This window comes from Oryctolagus cuniculus, chromosome 1 (genome assembly GCF_964237555.1).
Source record: "Oryctolagus cuniculus chromosome 1, mOryCun1.1, whole genome shotgun sequence".
Classification (NCBI taxonomy): Eukaryota; Metazoa; Chordata; class Mammalia; order Lagomorpha; family Leporidae; genus Oryctolagus; species Oryctolagus cuniculus.
The window spans coordinates 34,706,738-34,728,369 of record NC_091432.1 but is presented as its reverse complement, the minus strand read 5'-3'; the positions used below and the strand labels follow the sequence as shown (position 1 = coordinate 34,728,369).

Sequence of the window (21,632 nt, the reverse complement as noted above, 5' to 3'; positions counted from 1 at the left end):
AAGGTTCAGAAGATCACTGGGCATAAAAGTTTAGAGACCTTGATCATTTGATGAACAAAATCATAATAACAGAAAAAACCAACTCAAAAGCCTAATTTTAAGTGACTACAGTGCTATAGACTGGAAGTTCCTCCAACGGATTAGCTTTCTTAAGTATTTTAAGTCCAGTGATCTCGTAATGCTTCCACAAGTTAGTAGTTGCACAGGCTAATTTCAGCTGGCATAAGCTTTTATAAGTATGCAGAAGCACAGGGCAAGGCATGCATTAAAATGTGATAATAGCACACTTCTGGGACATGTGAAGCATGAGGCATGAACTTGAATGCCTCTGGCATCCATGAGGTATCACATCTCAGAGTCAGTGCTTTTTTGTTTCGATAAGTAATTCTGCTATACCATATTTGGGAAGAGTAAAGGATCAACTTTCTAAATAAAAATCTTTGATTTTAACCAAGGTTCCTTATACTTATATTTTAGCAGTTCACTCAAATCTAATTTTTAAGTTCAGGTGAGCTGGAAAAAAATTCAAGACTAGATAGCATCTTAAGAAAATATGTTAGTTGTTTTGTTAATGCAAGTATAGGGGTGATTATAAAATATCGTTGATCAAAAATGAAAATGTTAGTCACTGTGATAAGAGAGGAGACAAAATTGCAAGAAAGAAATAAAATTTAATAATGAGGCTCCATAAGAAAGTATTACTTGTGTTGTATGTTTAGTAGGTAATGAATTTTATCTAATCCTTGCAAATAATGGGTAAGAATCTAGAGAATCCTTGAAATCACTGAAGGAAACTTCATAAAATGAAAAATAATTACTGAATCTAATGAAAATATTAAAAATAACAAAGACAAATAGATTTACTTTCTAAACACACACACACAATCCTTAGCAAGAAAATTTGAGTTTTTTTTATATATAAAATTTATTTATTTACTTGAAAAGCAGAATGACAGAAAGAGAGGAAAAGAAAAGAGACAGAGACAGAAAGGAAGATCTTTGTCCCCACTGCCAACTCTCCAAATGGCTACAATAGCCGGGACTGGTCCAGGTTGAAGCCAGAACCTTGAACTCGACCCTAGTCTCCCATGTGGGTGGGAGGGGCACAATAACTTGGGTCATCATCCACTGCTTTCCCAGGAGCTTTAGCAGGGAGTTGGATGGGAAGTCGAGGAGTGAGGATCTGTGCTCCAAAATGGAATGACAGCGTCACAGGCAGTGGCTTAACTTACTTTGCCACAATGCTAGTCCCCAAAATTTGAGTTACAAGCAGTATCAAAATGTCACAAACAAAATGAATTTAATAAGTACTAATTAGGGATGATAAATCAAATAAATAAATTATTTTTATATAGTACAAGTGAGGAAATGGAAGTATCTAGTATATCCACATCTCCAAATCACTATAGTTTTCTGAAACTATAGCTAAAGTCGTGCAGTTAAAGACATGGTAATTGATATCTCTGCCCTCTTCAAGCACAGAATTCAAGTTTAGATGAAGTGATAAGACTATCTCAATAGTATATTTAAACTTACAAATGTGGAATTCCTAATATTTGTGTTTAAGGGAACTAGCCAAACAGTACCTTTAGAAATATTAGATGAGGGGCCAGCACTGTGGCACAGCAGGTTAAAGCCCTTGCCTGAAGTGCCAGTATCCCACATGGGCACCAATTCTAGTCCTGGCTGCTCCTCTTCTGATCTAGCTCTCTGCTATGGCCTGGGAAAGCAGTAGAAGATGGTCCAAGTCCTTGGGCCCCTGCACCCAAGTGGGAGACCCAGAGTAAGCTCCTGGCTCCTGACTTTGGATGGGCGCATCTCCGCCGTTGCGGCCATCTGGGGAGTGAACCAGTGGATTGAAGACCTCCCTCTCTCTACCTCTCTCTGTAACTCTGTCTTTCAAATAAATAAAATAACTTTTTTTAAAAAAAGGAATTCTAGATGGGGGTGGGGGATGTGGTGCTGTGCTGTAGCAGGTAAGGCTGCCGCCTGCAGTGCCAGCATCCCACATGGGCAATGGTTCTAGTCCCAGCTGCTCCTCTCCGATCCAGCTCTAGTATGGCCTGGGAAAGCAGCAGAAGATGGCCCAAGTCCTTGCCCCCTGCATCAGTGTGGGAGACTGGGAAGAAGCTCCTAGCTCCTGGCTTTGGATTGGCATAGCTCCGGATGTTGCAGCCATCTGGGGAATGAACCAGTAGATGGAAGACCTCTCTCTTTGTTTCTTTTTTTCTCTGCCTCTGGCTCTCTGTAAATCTGCCTTTCAAATAAAATAAATAAATCTTTAAAAAATATTAGATGGAAACCTCATTTGACAGTGAAATTGTTTTAAAGTACATTTTTATAAATTTTGAATAACCTCTTTATAATATTTGAATGATGTCCATCTGAGCAGTTCTATACTTTCTCATTTTTTCTTTATAAATCTGCATTCCAAAATATTGCTAAATTATAAACATGTGTAAATTATTATTTTTTTTTACAGGCAGAGTGGACAGTGAGAGAGAGAGAGACAGAGAGAAAGGTCTTCCTTTGCCCGTTGGTTCACCCTCCAATGGCCGCCACGGCTGGCGCGCTGCGGCCAGGGCATCGCGCTGATCCAAAGCCGGGAGCCAGGTGCTTCTCCTGGTCACCCACGCAGGTGCAGGGCCCAAGCACTTGGGCCATCCTCCACTGCACTCCCTGGCCACAGCAGAGAGCTGGCCTGGAAGAGGGGCAACCGGGACAGAATCCGGCGCCCCAACCGGGACTAGAACCCAGGGTGCCGGCGCCACTAGGTGGAGGATTAGCCTATTGAGCCGTGGCGCCGGCCAAATTATTTTTATTTATCTAGTTTGAGTACTAAAGTTAAAGTACCTAACAATTTTTTTTTCTTTTTCAAGTGACAGAGAAACTTCTTTTTAAAAGATTTATTTATCTATTTATTTGAAAGGCAGAGAATCAGAAAAGAGTTAGATTTCCCATCCTCTGGTTTACTTCCTAAATGCTTGCCAGACTGAAGTCAGGAGCTCAGAACTCCATCCAGGTCTCTCATACGTGGGACAGGAACCCAAGTATTTGAACCACCATCTGCTACCTCCTAGGTGCATTAGTGAGAAGCTGCATCGCAAGCAGAGTAGCCCAGACTCCACCTGGACCTCCAGTATGGAACATGGGCATCCACAACTTAATGAACTGTGCTTCAATGTCTGCCCCTATCCATCAATATTTTCAAAGAATCCAAACTGTGCTAAAATAAAAGCTTCTTAAAATTTAATTCCCTTTCATGATTTCCCTTAGTATAAGAATACCACATTTATCCATGTTATAATTAATTTTTATCTGTTTTCGAGTATTTAAAGCAAAAAAACAAATCATACAAATGCCTTTCAAAATATTATTACAGGGGCCGGTGCTGTGGTGCAGCAGGTTAATGCCCTGGCCTGAAGTGCCAGTATCCCATATGGGCGCCAGTTCAAGATCCGGCTACTCCACCTCCCATCCAGCTCTCTGTTATGGTCTGGGAAAGCAGCAGAAGATGGCCCAAGTCCTTGGGCCCTTGCACCCACTTGGGAGACCTGGAAGAAGCTCCTGGCTCCTGGCTCCTGGCTTCAGATCAGCACAGCTCTGGCTGTTGCAGCCTATTGGGAGTGAACCATGGGATAGAAGACCTCTCTCTCTCTCTCTACCTCTCCTCTCTCTGTGTGTAACTCTGTCTTTCAAATAAATAAATAAATCTTTTAAAAAATTTAAAAAATTATTACAAAAATCTATACCACTTACCTTTTGAAATATCTTCAATTCTTCTGCCATACAAATCATAAAGATATCTGGCTGGTGAATTTAAATTCATTTTCATTGTGCAAGTATCTAAAACCTACACAGGAAAAAATTATAAATAATTTATTATGTTAAGCTCTCATTAAAATGAATACACATTTAAAGGCCCTTCTGTACATACTCTATGGCTATTAAAATTACATTATAAAATAAAATTCATGATTTATGAAATGTTTAAAGTATATGAAATGAAATAGAATTTTAAAAAAGAGAAGGAAGGAAGGATGATGGCTGAAATATTATAAAACCATTTACTTTTAGAAAGACACAAATAAAGGGAGAGGAAATTCCCATCTGCTGGCTCATTCCCCAAATACCTGCCATCACAGGGTCTTGGCTAGGGCTTAAGTCGGGAGCCACGAAAGCCACCCAGCTCTCCCAAAAGAGTGGCAGGAACCTAATTAGCTGAGCCATCACCACTGCTTCCCAGGTTCTGCCTTGGCAGAAAGTTAGAGTCAGGAGATGGAATTAGGAATCCAATCCAGGTATCCAACACGGGCATCTTAATCACTAGCCTAAATATCTGCTGCACAATAACCATTAGTACCCACTATTTAATAAATGGTAGAGCCTTATAACTGCACAATTTGCATGTTATCCTTGCTGCTTTCTATAATTTCCACTTATTTCACGATGGGAGGATATTGCTTTTTAAATGAGATTTTAAGGTACTTTCTTTAGCTGTTTAGCTCTTCCCAGGATCTTGTTCAAGTATATTGCGTTCCTTCACTTTACTCATTCTTCATACATAGGTAACCTTTACTACAAAGCTTGCAAAATCTTAACTCCATGTGGATCTCACTTTCCACTGTCTGTACACGCAGAGAGAAAGTCACACAGCTGAACACATCCATATTACTATTACATCACCAACCTCTATGGCCCCTCTCTAGTGCCCAGACACTTCTACTTCATTTCTTGGGTCGAATTTCTCTCCTGCTTTCCATGATGCGTATTTCCAAGCATCTCCACTCACTCTTTCCACTCAGCCTCCCCTTCTCATTTGGTAGACGACACAACCTTCTACATCATAGAGAAAATTGAAGCCTCAATGTACTTAACTTCTACACCTATCCTCACTTTTTCTCCTCTAGTTGTATTACAGGAGTTCCTGTTCTAAATTAAGGTCAATATCCCACTTATACTTTCAACTATGTTTGCTCTCAGCTAGGCAATATAAATTATCCATCATTTCTTCTCTCTCATGTATATTTAACTACATCTTCTGAACTAGTCTTTCTTATCTTAAACATAATTCTTTCGCTCCTAAAAATTATATCCCCTTACCCACCTCTCCCTCTAGGTACCCCTCCTCCTTTTACAGTTGGCAGTATTAAAGGATTAGTCCATGCTCTTTGTTTCCCTTTCACCCCACTAATTCAGTCTGGTTCTCTTACCATTATACCATTATTTGATTGAAACAATTCTCACAGAGACTTGTAATAATATCCATGTTGACAAATACAAAGGACATTTTCTTAATCTTCAGTTATTTTGACCTGTGAGCATCGTTTATCACTTCTTTGTTTAAACATTTACTGAGACAAAATCCAGTAAGTTTCCTCCTGCTTATTTCTGTCCTCTTCATAGGTTCTAGCCCCTCTATTCACTCATGGGCGTTTCTCAAGATAAATCCTAACAGTCTTTCATCTTCACTCTATATTCTCACTTAAGGCCAGTTAAAAAATTCCCCAGAGTTTCATCTTCCCATCTACATACAAATGGTTGCCGACATTAATAAGTCCACCCTAGGGGGTTCATGTTCCAAAAATGATGAAAATTGATTTAGCAAACTCAGTGAGTAAGTACAGCAAATAGATTACAATGGTATCCACTATATAAGCCTAAGAAGCAAACTATTTAATTAAGAATCTGGGGGAGAATTTTAGAAGAAATTTAGCAAGCTGAAAACTGTGAAAATGAATGGATAATTATGACATTAATTCTTTGGATTACTAAAAATGTATCACCTTTGGCAATTAATGGTACTTGTTTAGTGGGAGAGAACTATAATTTCTCATGAATCTTTTGAGAAAGTGAGTATGTTTCTATAATTTTTTTTTTGCTAACTGAAAGCTGTAAAATAGATCGTGAATTTTCAAAGAATGAAAATGTAATGAAATGCCATAGCATAGATAACTGCTGAGGCCAACATTTTACAATGACTTATAATAAGAATTATGATCATTATTTTAACCTGAACATGCCTGGAGATTGGGTTGAATTTCTACCTATCTTTTCAAGTAGCATAAGGCACTTTCATGAATAAATCCTGGAAGTAAGTTTGCTCGTCTGCATTTGTTTTATTCTCGTAAATGCAGGTGATAGAATAAATAGCATAATAGACAGTTGTTTGTTCTTATGAGTAATGAAACAAATATGACTTGCAAAAGTAATCACTTCTTGTGAACTTTTGTTCTTCTGTGGTATTCTAGCTTTTTATTATTAAAATGTGAAAGAGAAGTAGATAACAAGAGGATATTTTCTAATTAATCTATTAATACGCACTCTTTGCATACTTTATTCCTAAATGATTTCTTCTAATGAATAATTAACTGATTTCAGATAATTCTATTATTTTTGCTTATTTTTAAAATCTATCAAATTGAAATATAATATACATGAAATAAACTATACCTATTTTAAGCGCACAGCTGGATACAAACAGAAAAATGTATACACCTATGTAACCACCACCACAATCGAGATATGGAACAGTTCCATTGCCCTTCCAAGATTCCTCACATTCTTCCCGATCATAACTCACTACCACTGGCCCCCAGGCACCCACTGATCTGCTTTCTCTCATTAGAGAACGGTTTTGTCTATTCAACAATTTCACCACATGTGATACAGTACATCTGCATTCTTCATCTACCACAATGCTGATTCCTTTTTATTGCTGAAAAAGATTGCTTGGCATGGACATTTCATAATTTATCTATTCACTAGATGATGGACTTCTGGGTTGCTTCTAGTTCGAGGCTATTATGAACAACCCTACTATGAATATTCATTTAAAAGTTTTTGTGTTGACAAATGTAAATTCCTTAGCAATTAAGTAATTGCTATTGTAAGTGTATGTTTATCTGTATCTGCCAAACCATTTTGCAAAGTTATTGTATTATTTTGCATTCCCAACAGCTAAAAATGAGATTTCTAGTTGCTCCACATGTGATATTGGCAAACTTTTTTATTTTAGTCATTCTAATATGTGTGTAGTGGTAACTCACTGCAAGGTTAATTTTCATTTTCTTAATGACTAGTACTATTGAGCATCTTTTCACACAGTTATGGCCAATTTCTATGATCTTGTTCAAATCTTTTGATCTTTTTTTAAAAAATTGAGTTGTTTTTTACTAATCAGTTGTCAGAGATTTAAAACTATTTTGAAAATAAAAGGTTTTTTGGTCATCTAAGTATTTTCTGAATATTTTGTCCCAGTCTGTGGTTTGCCTTTTGATTTTATTAATGCAGAAGTTTTTCAGTTTGGATAAAGGACATTTAATCATTTCTTTTGTTCACATAGAAAAAAATTTTTTTGTTTTATGTCTCTTTAAAGAAATCTTTGCTAATCATAAATTTGAGAAGTTGAATTCATTTTCCTTCTAATTTCCTTTCATATTTCTTCTTTGAGTCATGTGTCATTTATAACAGTGTTGCTTAACATCCATATATCTGGATGATATTTTGTGATTTATTTCTCAATTCTTTTGTGGTCAAGAAACAGTTTATATGATATTAATCCTTTTAACCATATTGGGGCTTGTTTAATAAATAGCAAATTATCTATCCCAGTACATATTACATGCATATTTAAAAGAATCAACTTTTAGATACTCAAATTTGTTTTTGGTATCATTTTCTTTCAGTGAAAAAAAGCATTTAATATTTCTCATAAATTAGGTAAACGGAAACAAATTATCTCATCTTTTACTGGTTTGAGAATGTCTTCATCTCATTTTCATTTTTTGAAAATGAAATATATGTACTGCATCACTTTAAAGATATTATTTCTTTCCACACTTTAAAAGTATCTATTGCCTTTTGGCTTGCATTGCCTCTGATGGGAAGTCATTTTATTCTTACTCTTTGAACCCCTATACTTAGTGTGTTTCTATTCCTGTAGGCTTTTGTCTTTATCACTGTTTATAGTATTATGAATTTATGTCCTTAATGTGGTTTTCTTCCTGCTGGAGGTACATTGAGCTTCTTTTTTTATAGAAAGCTTTTACTTAATAAATATAAATATAAATTTCATAAGTACAACTTTTGGATTATAGCGATTTTTCCCCCTATACCCTCCCTCCTACCCCCAAACCATCCCACCTCCTTCACCCCATCCCATCCCATTCTTCATTAAGCTTCATTTTTAATTATCTTTATATACAGAAAATCTATATTAAATAAAGATTTCAACAGTTTGCATCTACACAGACATACAAAGTATAAAGTACTGTTTGAAGACTAGTTTTACCATTAATTCTCATAGTTCAACACATCAAGGACAGAGGTCCTACATGGGAAGCAAGCACACAGTGACTCCCGTTGTTGATTTAACAATTGACACTCTTATTTATGATGTCAGTGATCGCCCGAGGCTCTTGTCATGAGCTGCCAAGGCTATGGAAGCCTTTTGAGTCCACAAATTCCAACCTTATTTAGACAAGACCATAATCAAAGTGGAAGTTCTCTCCTCCCTTCAGAGAAAGGTACCTCCTTCTTTGATGGCCCCTTCTTTCCACTGGGATCTCACACATATCTTTCATTTAGGTCATTTTTTGGCCACAGTGTCTTGGCTTTCCATGCCTGAGCTTCTTGATCTATGGGTTGAGATTTTTCAGGAACTCAGAAAAAAAATTTTGGTTTTTATTTTTTCATTCCCCTTCCTAGTATTTCTAAGGTTCATTTCATATATATATATGAATATATATATAATTTATATATATAATTTCACTGCTTGATTTTATTCCACAAGTTGTTGGCACCTGATTTCAGCCTCTTCCTTTTTCTTCTCTGTACTTCAGTTTGGATTGTTTGGATTGTCTTATCTTGAAGTTTACTAATCTTTTCTAATGTCTAATCTGGTATTAAACCCAGTCAATGATTTCTTTTTAATTTGAGATGCTGTATTTCTAGGTCTAGGAGTTGTACTCATTTTATTTTTAGTTTCCATTTTTCACATTATACTCATGCTTTAATTGTTTTAACTTATTAATAATGATTTTTCAAAGTGCTTTTGTATAATCTCTTATTATGGGGTCTGCTTCTATTGGTTGACCTTTTCCCCAGACCCAGATTATCTTTTTCAGTATCCTCAGGAATGCCTCTTTTTTTTTTAATAAGGATTTTACTATGTAGTGGGGAAGTCACACATTCTTTTTTTTTTTTTTTTTTTTTTTTTGACAGGTAGAGTTATAGACAGTGAGAGAGAGACAGAGAGAAAGGTCTTCCTTCTGTTGGTTCACTCCCCAAATGGCTGCTATGGCCGGCACTTCACCGATCTGAAGCCAGGAGCCAGGTGCTTCTTCCTGGTCTTCCATGCAGGTGCAGGGGCTCAAGTAGTTGGGCTATCCTGCTGGGCCACAGCAGAGAGCTGGACTGGAAGAGGAGCAACCAGGACTAGAACCTGGCGCCCATATGGGATACCCGGTACTGCAGGCAGGGGATTAACCAAGAGAGCCACAACATCGGCCCCAGGAATGCCTCTTAAACTCAACAAAACCTCTCCCCACTGAATGTTCACAATGCAAATTTCTCCTTACCCTTCACATGCTCCCACAGTTGTTTTCTCTTTACATTATCACTCTTTCCGTGGTAGTTGTTTGGGCAGGTTTCCTGAAGTTTAGTCTATGCATGAACAACTTAACATTCAGCCAAAGACACAAGAGGATTTCTATACAAATTTGGGAAACTCTTCCCCAAATGGCTTCCTCTGTAAAATTTTCAGCCATTTTAGCTTTCCAGAACTTTAAGTCTTTCACTTCAGCTTAGTAGCCCACCATCGTTTTCCTGGATTCTTTTTCTGTACACTTCACTCTAAATGTCTCCTATAGGTATTATGGAACTACCCTTCAAACTATTTGGAGGTACTGCTATAGAACCCACAGTTTGGTCCACTGGGCTGATGAGCAGAAAGCCAATCCACTGACATTGGTGCAGAAGAAGAAAGTAAGTATTTATTGTAAAGTGCAGAGCAAGGAGCTAGACATTAATTGCTTAATATCTGGGCTCCCTGAGGAGTTAGGGGCAAAGGTTCTTACAGATTGAAAGTGGGGTTCAGAGGTATGTGATCAGCTCATGTCCAAGTGCCTGGTTGGTCAATGGTGCTCGTATCTTTGATTAGTCAATATCACTGTGCTATTTATGGAATTTGTGATGGTCAGGTGGGCTTCAGTTGGTGGGAGTTGGGGGAGGGGGGGGTGGGTTACAGGTAACTGGTACCTTTTGTACCAGACCTGGAATTTCCCTGTGTGGACCCTGAAACTCCCTACACAGACCTCTCCACACAATACTGGCCATCAAGGTTTAATCAACTGGAGAAGCAAATGACTTCTCAAGACTGATGATTAGAACTTTGTATGGCCAGCTCTACAACTCTCTCAATTCAGTGAATTCCTTTTGATAAAGGATGGGCAGTTTGGGCTAAGGGAAAGACACAAGAGGCTGGGTTCTGCCTTTACAAGAAGGGTTCCATCTCATAGGTAAAAGGGGAAATTACAGAACTCACATCAATTTTGCTCCTTTTCTTAGGCATTACATTTGGTGTTCTCTGGTGTTGAATATCTAAAATCAGTTATCACATCTATTTTATCCAGTTTTTCAGTTGATTAGAATGGGATGACTCATCTGATAATACTAATTCTGGTGTGACTAGAAGCAGATGTCTCAGATTTGTATTTTTAATGTTTATGCTCAATTTTTCAGCTATTAATTTTTTAAATGTTAACAGATATATAAACAACTGTACATATTTATAGGGTAATAGTGACTTTTTGGTATGTACATACATTGTATAATGTCCAACCAACATAAATAGTAGGTATTGAAATGTAAGAAAAAAATACCCTTGGCAAATTTGAATAATGAAAAAATATTGCTCTTGAAATAAAAGAATGGATTCTAGTCCTCGCCTTCCCAGTTGATTGAGTTTGTAGATGATAGTTAACTTCAAGTCTCAGTTTTCTGAATTGCTTGACTAAAGGTCTGGGACTCTCATGTCCAGAAATTTGATAAAGTTTATCATGATACTTTAATTATAAGGTATGAAAGGAAACTAATCTAACAAATCCTTCACTTTAACCATTATTGTTATATGTTCTGAGAATTTAAAAGATAAAATGTATGCATAAAAACTATAAAATAATTTTAATATTATGAAAATAAAACATAGCTTATCAGATTTAATAACATGCTCATGTCTTAATTGCTGTGAAACAATATTAAGGTCTATCCCTAACTATCACTAATAAAATGAATAAATCTCAAACTGAAAATTCCCAATGTTTTTATTCCCATTGAGGAAAATCATGTCTGTTTTTCTTAGAATTTCATTCAAGAGAAAAATTCTGACTACTAAATAATTATACTATTCTTGAATAATCTAATTATATAGACCTAGAAATTCACATTTAATAAACAGAAGATAATTTTATTTATGTCCTCTTGATAACAAATTATATTATTGAATTCCATAGCTGATAAATTAAACATGCTTATATATTTCTATATTAGAATATCATATCAAGTTTTCAGGTACTAATCACTGTAAAATATTATGCTACTCTTTAAAATAATAATAATTTGTGTCAATGGAATTTTTCTATTTCATTAAAGCTTTAAAGAACTTCCAACATCTAATTATGCATGACCTCCCCTGTCAGAACCCATGTTGATCATCTTTAATCAAATTTGGTTACTCCAGTTGCTCCTTTTTGAATCTTTTAAAATGTTCTCTAACTTACTTTACCCACACTACCAGGGTAATCACTGCTGCTATAGTTGTAAGTTTATGTGTGAACAATCCACAACCACACTATTATGTTGCATTTCTTTTCAGTTGAATTGGGCTTTCTTAAAGTTGAAACTTTTCTTAAAGTTTTTGTTGTTGTTTAAACCTATTGGGTAATTTTTCAAATTACCCAATAATGAGCATCATGATAGTCTGAAGTTTGCTCTGGCTTAAAGAAAACTGATAGATTACTATTTATCTTATCTACAACCTGACAGTCATATATGAGTAATTCATTTAGTACTTATATCATTTTTCAGTAATAGTAGGAAAAGTAATTACAATGAAATAGGTTTACAAATAAATATAAAGAAAAATATAAAGGAAGTATTTATTTTTTCAAATCAGACTTGTTATACTTAGACGATGCCTTTTTTTTTTTTACCATTTTTTTAAAGATTTATTTATTTATTTGAAAGTCAGACTTACAGGGAGGGTGAGACAGAGAGAGAGAACTTCCATTCACTGGTTCACTCCCCCAGATAGCCACAGCAATCAGGGCTGGGCCAGGCCAAACCCAGGAGCCAGGAGCCTCTTCCAGGTCTCCCACATGAGTGGCAGGGGCCCAAGTACTTGTGTCCCTCTCCCTCTCCCTCTCCCTCTCCCTCTCCCTCTCCCTCTCCCTCTCCCTCTCCCTCTCCCTCTCCCTCTCCCTCTCCCTCTCTCCCCTTCCACAGCTTTTCCCAGGCCTCCAGCAGGGAGCTGGATCAAAAGTGGAGCAGCTGGGACTTGAACCGGTGCCCACATGGGATGTTGGTGTTCATGCAGCAGCTTACCATCATATACCACAACGCTGGCCCTGACTATGCCCTTTCTGCCAACATGTAGTTGTTTTCCATTTCTTGCTCTCCAAACTTCCTACACTCATTCTAATCTAAAAAGTATTTATTCCCCATATCCTTTTTTTTTTTTTTTTTTTTTGTGCCACAAGTTATACAGAGAGAGAGACCTCCCATCTGCTGGTTCACTCTCCAGATGTCCACAACAACCAGGGCCAAGCCAGGCCAGAGCCAGGAATCAGGAGCTTTGGCCAGGTCTCCCAGGCAAGTGGCAGGTGCCCAAACACTTGGGCCTTCTTTCACTGCTTTCCCCAGGCCATTAGTAGGGAGCTCAATCAGAAGTGGAGCAGCCAGGATTCAAATTGGCATTTATATGGGATGCCAGCATCATGGGCAGGATCTGTTATGTCACAATACCAGTCCCTGCTCTTTTGTTTTTATAAATCTATCTATACAAACAGAACAGATTTCATGTGTTTTACATATATAGTTTTAAGAATATAATAATACTGCTGACCCTCCCGGCTTTCCTCCACCCTTCCTCCTCCTTCCTTATTTTTCTCTTAATTTTTGAGATAACATACTTTCTTTTTTTTTTTTTTTTTTGACAGGCAGAGTGGACAGTGAGAGAGAGAGACAGAGAGAAAAGTCTTCCTTTGCCGTTGGTTCACCCTCCAATGGCCGCCGCGGCCGGCGCACTGCAGCCGGCGCACCGCGCTGATCCGAAGGCAGGAGCCAGGTACTTATCCTGGTCTCCCATGGGGTGCAGGGCCCAAGTACTTGGGCCATCCTCCACTGCACTCCCTGGCCACGAGATAACATACTTTCAATTTACCTTAAAATCATAAACTTAATCTTCAACTACATAAAGAATTCAATAAGTAGAAAATGGAAAGACTACTGTTCCTTGGGAGTATAGACAAGGCTATAAACAATAATCAAATCTTAAGATGTCAATGTCACTTATACACATTACATTTTCTTGGAACTCTGTATATAGGGGAACAAGAAAGAAGACTATGAAGATTGCCACCAATTAGTAAGTTTGATGTTTAAGTTATCAAATTTTACTGGGCCTAGTAATCATTCGGAGACATTTGTTGAAGCTCAGATTCCCAGGTGTCACGCTCAAGAGAGTCTTAATTCAAAGGCTTGGTGTGAGGCCCTAGAAGTGTGAATTTTTTTTAAAAGATTTATTCATTTAATTGAAAGTCAAAGTTACATAGAGAGAGTGAGAGACACACAAAGAGAGAGATTTTCTACCTACTAGTTCATTCCCCAGATAACCACAAACAGCCAGGGCTGGGCCAGGCTGATGCTAGGAGTCAGGAGCTTCATATGGTCTCCCACATGGCAGCATGGGCCCAAATGCTTGGGCCATTTTCCACTACTTTCCCAGGCCATTAGCAGGGAGCTGGATCAGAAGCAGAGCAGCCAGGACATGAACCAACACCCACATGGGATGCTGGTGTCATAGACTGCAGTTTCACCCACTATGCCACAACTCTGGCCCAAGGAGTCTGAATTTTTAATACAAAGCCCAGATGATTCTGAAGCAGGTATTCTATGAGCCAAACTGTGGAAAGTTCTTCAGGACCTTTGATTGAAGTTAAGTACAAGTGAGCTTCAAAATATTCAAGGAAAATTGAATTAAAAGTTGTTTTAATGCAAAAGAATTGAAATACAAACATAGTTTTTTTTATAAAATGCATTTACCATGAACTTTCTGAAGAAACATCATATATGATGCTTCCAGGTAACACAAAGAGGTATTTTGTTCTCATGCAAGTAATCTGTGATTTCCTAATTAGAGTGCACAAACCCCAAGAGACTGATAAAAATAATTCATGGAGAGAGAAAAAGAACGTTAGAATTACTTTTTTTTTAATCTAAAAACTCAACATTATCAAATATAAGATTGACACTTGGATTTTTTTTCTAAGAGCCAGAGGGAGAATGATGACTAAGCAGTAACCAATTTCCCAAGGCAGAAAAGTTGAAACTTAATCTAGCAGAAGTAAACTTGACTTGCATTGTAGAACCCCAAAAAGGCTCAGAAATTTGAGACATCAGTTACTTCTAAAAGGGGATGGAAACAGGTTGACCATATACATAAAAATAAACCCTCAGAACCCTTTCCTTACCCAGGTGTCAGGCAACAATACTTCTCATGCTAGAAGAGAAGACAGGAGATTTATTCTCCGGAGAGACTAAACTGGGGAAACTGGGGATCAGAGGCACCAACCAGAGCTAAGAGTGGGGACAGTTAACTGAAAGGAGAGAAATCAAAGAAAAATCTATATATAGAAAGTGCAATTCTTAACATCCTCCTCCACTTGACTACTACACTGCTCAAATTGGTAGATTCTATCTGGTAAAACTGATCACCCCTGGGGGAATGAGGGACTTCATGCTAAAGAAAATGCCTAGTTAGGGCCGGCATTGTGGAATGGTGGGTTGGGCTGCCAGCTGCAGCGCCAGTATCCCACATGGGCACTGGTTCCTGTCCCCGTTGCTCTACTTCGGATCCAGCTCCCTGCTTGTGTACCTGGGAAAGCAGCAGAGGATGGCCCAGTGGGAGACCTGGAAGAAGCTCCTGGTTCCTGGCTTCAGCCTGGCCCTGCCAAGGCCATTGTGGACATTTAAGGAGTGAGCCAATGGATGGAAGATTTCTCTCTCTCTCTCTCTCTCTCTCTGTCTCTGTGTGTGTGTGTGTCTTAAAAAGTTTTATAGCTTTTCTTTTCCCTTTAGCTTGGCATCTTTCTTTAAAAAAAATTATTTACTTATTTGATAGAGTTACAGAAAGAGAAGTAGAGGCAGACAAATAGATCTTCCATCCCCTGGCTCATTCCCCCAGATGGTCATAATAGCCAGGGCTGAGTTAGACACAAGCCAGGAGCTAGGAGCTGATTCCAGGTCTCCCATATGGGTGGCAGGGGCCCAAATACTTGGGCCATCCTCCACTGCCTTTCCCAGGCAGGGAGCTGGATCAGAAGTGGAGCAGCTGGAATTCAAACTGGCTCCCATATGGGGTGCTGGCATATCAAGCAGCAGCTTTACCTACTATGCCACAACACTGGCCCCCAACTTGGCATCTTACACCCATTACTTTTTCTCAATACCTTTTTCAACCTCCAGCCATTGTGGCCAGTTGGGGAGTGAACCAGCGGTTGGATAACCTCTCTCTTTCTCTCTCTGCCTCTCCTTCTCTCTCTGTGTAGCTCTGAATTTCAAATAAATAAATAAATCTTTAAAAAAAGTTCATGGGCAGTTGAATTTTAAAAAAGTTTATTTTATGTAAAAAAACTATGCAATTCATGTATAATTTTTTTCATAAGTATTTCCCATGAACTAAATGAAGATCCCATATAAGCATGCTTTTCAAAATTTTGCACTGAAGTAAATACATTTTAATTCCATTTCTATCAGCTTTTTGAAGTATGCTCATATATGTACAGCTAATATCCTATAGTGGCAAGTGCTATGTGGTTACTAAAACTGCACCAAATAATTCTAAAAGTACCAGATTCATGTTTCAAAGGTATGTTCTATAGTTCTGATGTTGCAGAATTTAATGATAAATATCATTTGGCCCTCATTTCAAAATTCTTAATTACATAACTCTAAAATAATAAATGATTTTTCTTTTTATTTTCCATTTATGATTAAAATGCAATCATTTCTCCCTTGGATTCCTTAATGCTTCATGCTTTATCTTATTTTACCATCAACTCTCAACAATTCTCTTTGTATCCCACTGTAATAGTCTTCACCGTGTTATAGTCCTCACATTCCACTTCAACTTTACAGTATTCAGTAGTAACTTAAAAATAGTAGTTAATAATCCTAATAGTTTATCATAAAAGAGAAAATCATGTGCATTTCTCCTATGATTATGCCGCCTTCTTATTTCTATTACTGATTTAGTACTTACTCTATAAATAAGGTGTTATTCTATGATTAACAACACATATTTCAAAAATTAAATTTAGGGGCCAGCACTGTGGCATAGTAGGTTAAGCCTATGCCTGTGGCGCCGGCATTCCATATGGGCGCCAGTTCGCATCCAGGCTGCTCCACTTCCAGTCAAGCACCCTGATGGTGGCTGGGAAAGCAGTGGAAGATGGCCGAAGTGCTTGGGCCCTGCATCCATGTGGGAGATCTGGAAGAGGCTCCTGGCTCCTGGCTTCAGCCTGGCCCAGCTCTAGCTCTTGTAGCCATTTGGGGGAATGAACCAGAGGATGCAAGACCTCTCTCTTTGTCTCTCCCTCTCTCTGTCTGTAATTCTGTGTCTCAAATAAATAAAATAAACCTTAAAAATTATATTTAATTTCCAAATAATTAGCTAGCCTAATTATTTACTGTTTATCCCTTCCAGAAAGTTCTTACTGACACCCAGGACCAGGATTTTGTTGCCTCCTCTCATTTACCACATTCTTAACAGTGACATTTAGACAAACACCTGTAAATATATTAATCACTAGATTATGTTCTATCATGAGTTTTATAAATGGTGAAAGTTTTTTAAATTGTACAAATTGTAAGAAGAAAAAATAAATTAAAAACTTCTCTAGTCACCCAGTTTTAAATAAATTGCTCTCTAGTGACAAATATCAAAATAGCAGTGACATTTTTATTTATACGCCACCTTTCATCTAAGAATGTGTAATCTGTAAGTGACTATTACCTATTTTACCACCACGGCATAGAATTACAGAGATTGAACTGAAGTGAACTCAAGAGGTTATCTAATCTAGCTTCCATCTCCAAGAATGACTGCATTTAACAATCCAAAAGATAAGTCCATCTTCTCTATTTTTCAAAATCTCCAGGGAGGATGTTACAACTTGTCTTAGCAATTTGTTCTGGTGTGTAATATCCCTTTTTTCCGCTAATAATCCAAATCTGAAGATAATACAAAAATAAAATCCAGGTCTCCTAGCTCCTTGCTAAATGCTCTCAACTGGTTGTGGCTGCAAAACCACCACAAAAATACACAGTTGAATAAATCAGTATCTTAATTTTTCCCCAATATCTACACAACTACCAACCTATTTTAGGCCATATTCAATGTGAAATCGTTTGGTATAAAAAATTATTTACAACTATTCTCCCATTAGTAAGAAAAATAATTTCTATTGGACATGATTTATGAGTATTAAAGCTAAGAACAGAAAGCATTTACCAGGAACTTCCTCAGTGCCCGAATGAATCCTCACAGCAACTCTATGAAATGGGCATTGTGTTATCCTCCCTTTTAGATGAAGAAACTGAGTTTCCCAATGTCTCACAAGTAGGGAATGGTAAAGCCGGGATTCAAACCTAGAAAGTTTGGTTATGTTTTACACTCTCCCTCTCATGTATCCTTGCCACATTTCACTTACTACTATTGTTATTATTCTGCTTTACAACTGAATTAAAAACATTTATCTGTAAAAAATGGAGTGTGGGTATATGCATTTTAAAATTCTCATTAGTTTTTTCATATTTTTAAAAATTGAATATGGTTTTAGAAACATAAGCAACTCCTGTAAATTATGTATATATATTAGAATACTTTAAATGTTTAAAGTGTTACATAAATTTTCAAAGGCTTATCCAGATTTGTTTTTTAAAAATTATATGAACAGTTCAAACCTGAATTTTAGTTATTTCAAAACTTCCTTATGCTCTCAAGGGTTTAAAGTACTTTTATGTCTTAATTATCATCTTTAAATGAAGAGGCAGTCTGAGGTTTGTAGTTAGATTAGATTGAGATTCAACATAAATGTATCATAAAATATTGTAGCCAAACAGAATGGCCCCTCAAGTGTAAGCATAACTTTTTACTAGATAAATGGCCTATAAGTATAATAACATTGTGAAATATCATTGTTTGCTGAGGTAATTTATATTGTTAGTGCAATAAGCCATTTGCAAATAGGTGAATTTTTTAGTTATATATCATACCTTATTAATATTTCAGTTCATTAGTTGACACTGATATGTTGAAGGGAAAAATACAAAATATTTCAAAAGCCATAAAAATTTGATATTTAATTCATACTTCAGTATTTAATACAAAATTACCTTTTTCATTGTTTCCTTTCCCACTGTTATCTCATGCCCATCCTGCCCCATGCCATTCTTAAAGGACAGAATTCGGACTGAGGTCTTCTCAGTAAGTTTCTTCATTCTATTAGAAAGAACAGGTTTGGTTTTCCGTCTTTTAACATCAGTAGGAAGCATCAGCCCATTCATTGTCCAGGTTACATTCTTCATTAACAACAGATGGTCTAGAAGATAATTTTTTAAGTCAAGTCAATATTTGGCTTTAAAATTAAAAATGGACACATCAGAATTCCCCTCCCCCATTACCTATCTCATATACACTGGCCAGTCTCCATTTAGATGCTGGTTTTCTGAAATGCTACCACCAGCTTCCCACTAACCGTGACATAAGCTGTAGCAAGCTGTCTGCTCTGATAGCCTGCATAAATCATCATTTCTGAAGGGAACAGATGTTCAGGGTATGAAAGAGTAATACCACAATTTAGTCCTAATTAAAATTCACCTTAGCATGCCTCTATCACTGATCAGATGCACCCAACTGAAAGGGGCTGCTGAAAGGGTCCAGTGTCCTTTTCTTATTCTAAGGCAACATGAATTCTGAACTTGTGTGTTCTTCAGGGTTGGAAAAAAAAACACTTCTCCTCCTTTAAAATGATTTCTTATCCATGTTGCTTTAGAGATAATAACCTCCAAATAGTAACCTCCAATAGTAAATAGACTGTAATTCTCCTGTAACTAGAATGAAGGTGGCTTCTAGGACATCTTTGGTGAGAGATCCAAACTATTTCACTGAAAATGAAAAACAGCTTTTCATTAACAGTTTACTTTGACCTATACATTTTCAAATATGTGTGTGGGAATTTAAGTTTCAAAACTCCTACTAATATTGGCGGGAGTGCAATCAAATTACTATGCATGACTTTGAAAATGTAAGGGTAAGACAGGAGTGTGGTATATTGCATACTAAGTTGCTGTCAGTATTCCTCTTTCAAGAGGTTTCAATTTCATAAATAAATAATTTGTACCTGAGCTTCTTATTTTATTTGTGCAGTCAATTTATTCTAGATTGTATTTTCTTTTCACATAAATTACAAAAATACAATGATCCCTCCATCACCTGCTCTTATTTGTCCTAATGAGAGAAACATAATTTTATTTTTATAGAATTGAAAATAGCTACATTTATTGGTTTACCAAAATTCCCACATAAGCCTTTTCTGTTAGGTCTCCCTTGAAAGAAGCATGACTTTTTAATCCTAAAAATGGTACATTACATAAATCTGCTAATGTCAATATGAAGCACAAGTTACTGGTTGTTAATAACCTTCAAGTCTCACAATGGTTATAGTAAATGTTCAAAAAAAAAAAAAAAGAAAAGAAAGAAAGAAAGAAAAAACAGAAACAAAACCCCCCACCAGACAATAAACCCTTTTCTTTACTCCAGTGTTTGGTGTGCTTGTGATGGCCTTACACTGATATATGTCACATATTATAAACCCCAAAATCATTATGCTAAGTGAAAGAAGCCAGACATATCATATGATTCTCCTTATAAGAAACATATAGATGGGGCCGGCGCTGTGGCACAGCAGGTTAAAGCCCTGGCCTGAAGCACCAGCATCCATATGGGCACTGGTTCTAGTCCTGGCTGCTCCTCTTCCGATCCAGCTCTCTGCTATGGCCTGGGAAAGCAGTAGAAGATGGCCCAAGTCCTTGGGCTCCTGCACCCACGTGGAAGACCCAGAAGAAGCTCCTGGCTCTTGGCTCCTGGCTCTTGGCTCCTGGCTTCGGATTGGCACAGCTCCAGCCATTGCAGCCATCTGGGGAGTGAACCATTGGATGGAAGACCTCTCTCTCTCTCTCTCTCTACCTCACTCTGTAACTATCTTTCAAATAAATAATAAAAAGAAATATATAGAATTGTTAAATACATAGAAACAAGACAGAGACTGATGACTGCCAGGGCCTGGGATGAGAGAGGAATTAGAAGAAATATAATGCGTAACAAGTTTTATTTTGGAATGAGGAAAATGTTTACAACTAGAGGTGGTGGTATGATTGTACAACATTGTGAATATACTAAATGCTACTAAACTGTTCACTCTAAAATGATTAATTTTATATAATGTGAATTTCACTGCAATAAATCAGATAAGAAGCAAGGAAGAGGAGGAGGATGTCTAATGGTCAATATGTCTCTGAAAAGTTAAAAAAAAATTCTCACTGAAGAAAAAAACTAATGAGATCTTGTTGTTTGATAGGGGTTTTCTCAGTCTGGATGCCCACAAACAACTTGCATAGTGGGAAGTGGTACTTAGTGACCCCAGGTGGAGCTAAACCTTCGGGAATCTTTGATTTCTAACCTACAAAATATCTAATGGCATTACTCCACCACCTGATGAAGATTAAATAATTTATATGTAAAAGTACCTAAAACACTGAAGTCATTTGATAAATGCTAGCTTCTATCCTATGCCCTGAAATTCTATTGCTTAAAATGGAACTCTAGGATATATTAACTGTTACATAAGTCAAGGTACAACCAGGAAAACAAGAATCCCCTCAGAGTTGTTTTTTTTTTTTTTTTTGGACAGGCAGAGTTAGACAGTGAGAGAGAGAGGGAGAGAAAGGTCTTCCTTTTCCATTGGTTCACTCCCAAAATGGCCGCTACGGCCGGAACTTTGCCAATCCAAAGCCAGGAGCCAGGTGCTTCCCATGCGGGTGCAGGGCCCAAGCACTTGGGCAATCCTCCACTGCCTTCCTGGGCCACAGCAGAGAGCTGGACTGGAAGAGGAGCAACCAGGACAGAATCCAGTGCCCCAACCGGGACTAGAACCCAGGATGCCGGTGCCACAGGCAGAGGATTAGCCAAGTGAGCCAAGGCGCCGGCCCCCTCAGAGTATTTGATCACAGGTGACTAATCTCAGGGGAAAGTTATGTAAATGATGAGGAGTTACCAAAGAACAGCAAGACAA

The 21,632-nt window shown here is 37.5% G+C and overlaps 1 protein-coding gene across 23 annotated transcripts in view; it reads right to left on the bottom strand.

Moving 5' to 3' along the window:
* Positions 1-21,632, bottom strand: part of DCDC1 (doublecortin domain containing 1) — a 557,706-nt gene that overhangs the window by 448,418 nt on the left and 87,656 nt on the right. For 22 of the 23 annotated variants that reach the window (XM_070071610.1, XM_070071601.1, XM_070071604.1 and 19 more), the window contains 2 exons: positions 18,676-18,881; positions 3,760-3,853 (listed from right to left, as the gene is read on the bottom strand). In XM_070071610.1, coding sequence (XP_069927711.1) covers positions 3,760-3,853; positions 18,676-18,881 — 300 coding nt within the window. Of the gene's footprint in view, positions 1-3,759; positions 3,854-8,532; positions 8,642-18,675; positions 18,882-21,632 lie in introns of those variants that run through there. The other variant, XM_051825455.2, reaches the window with a different exon arrangement.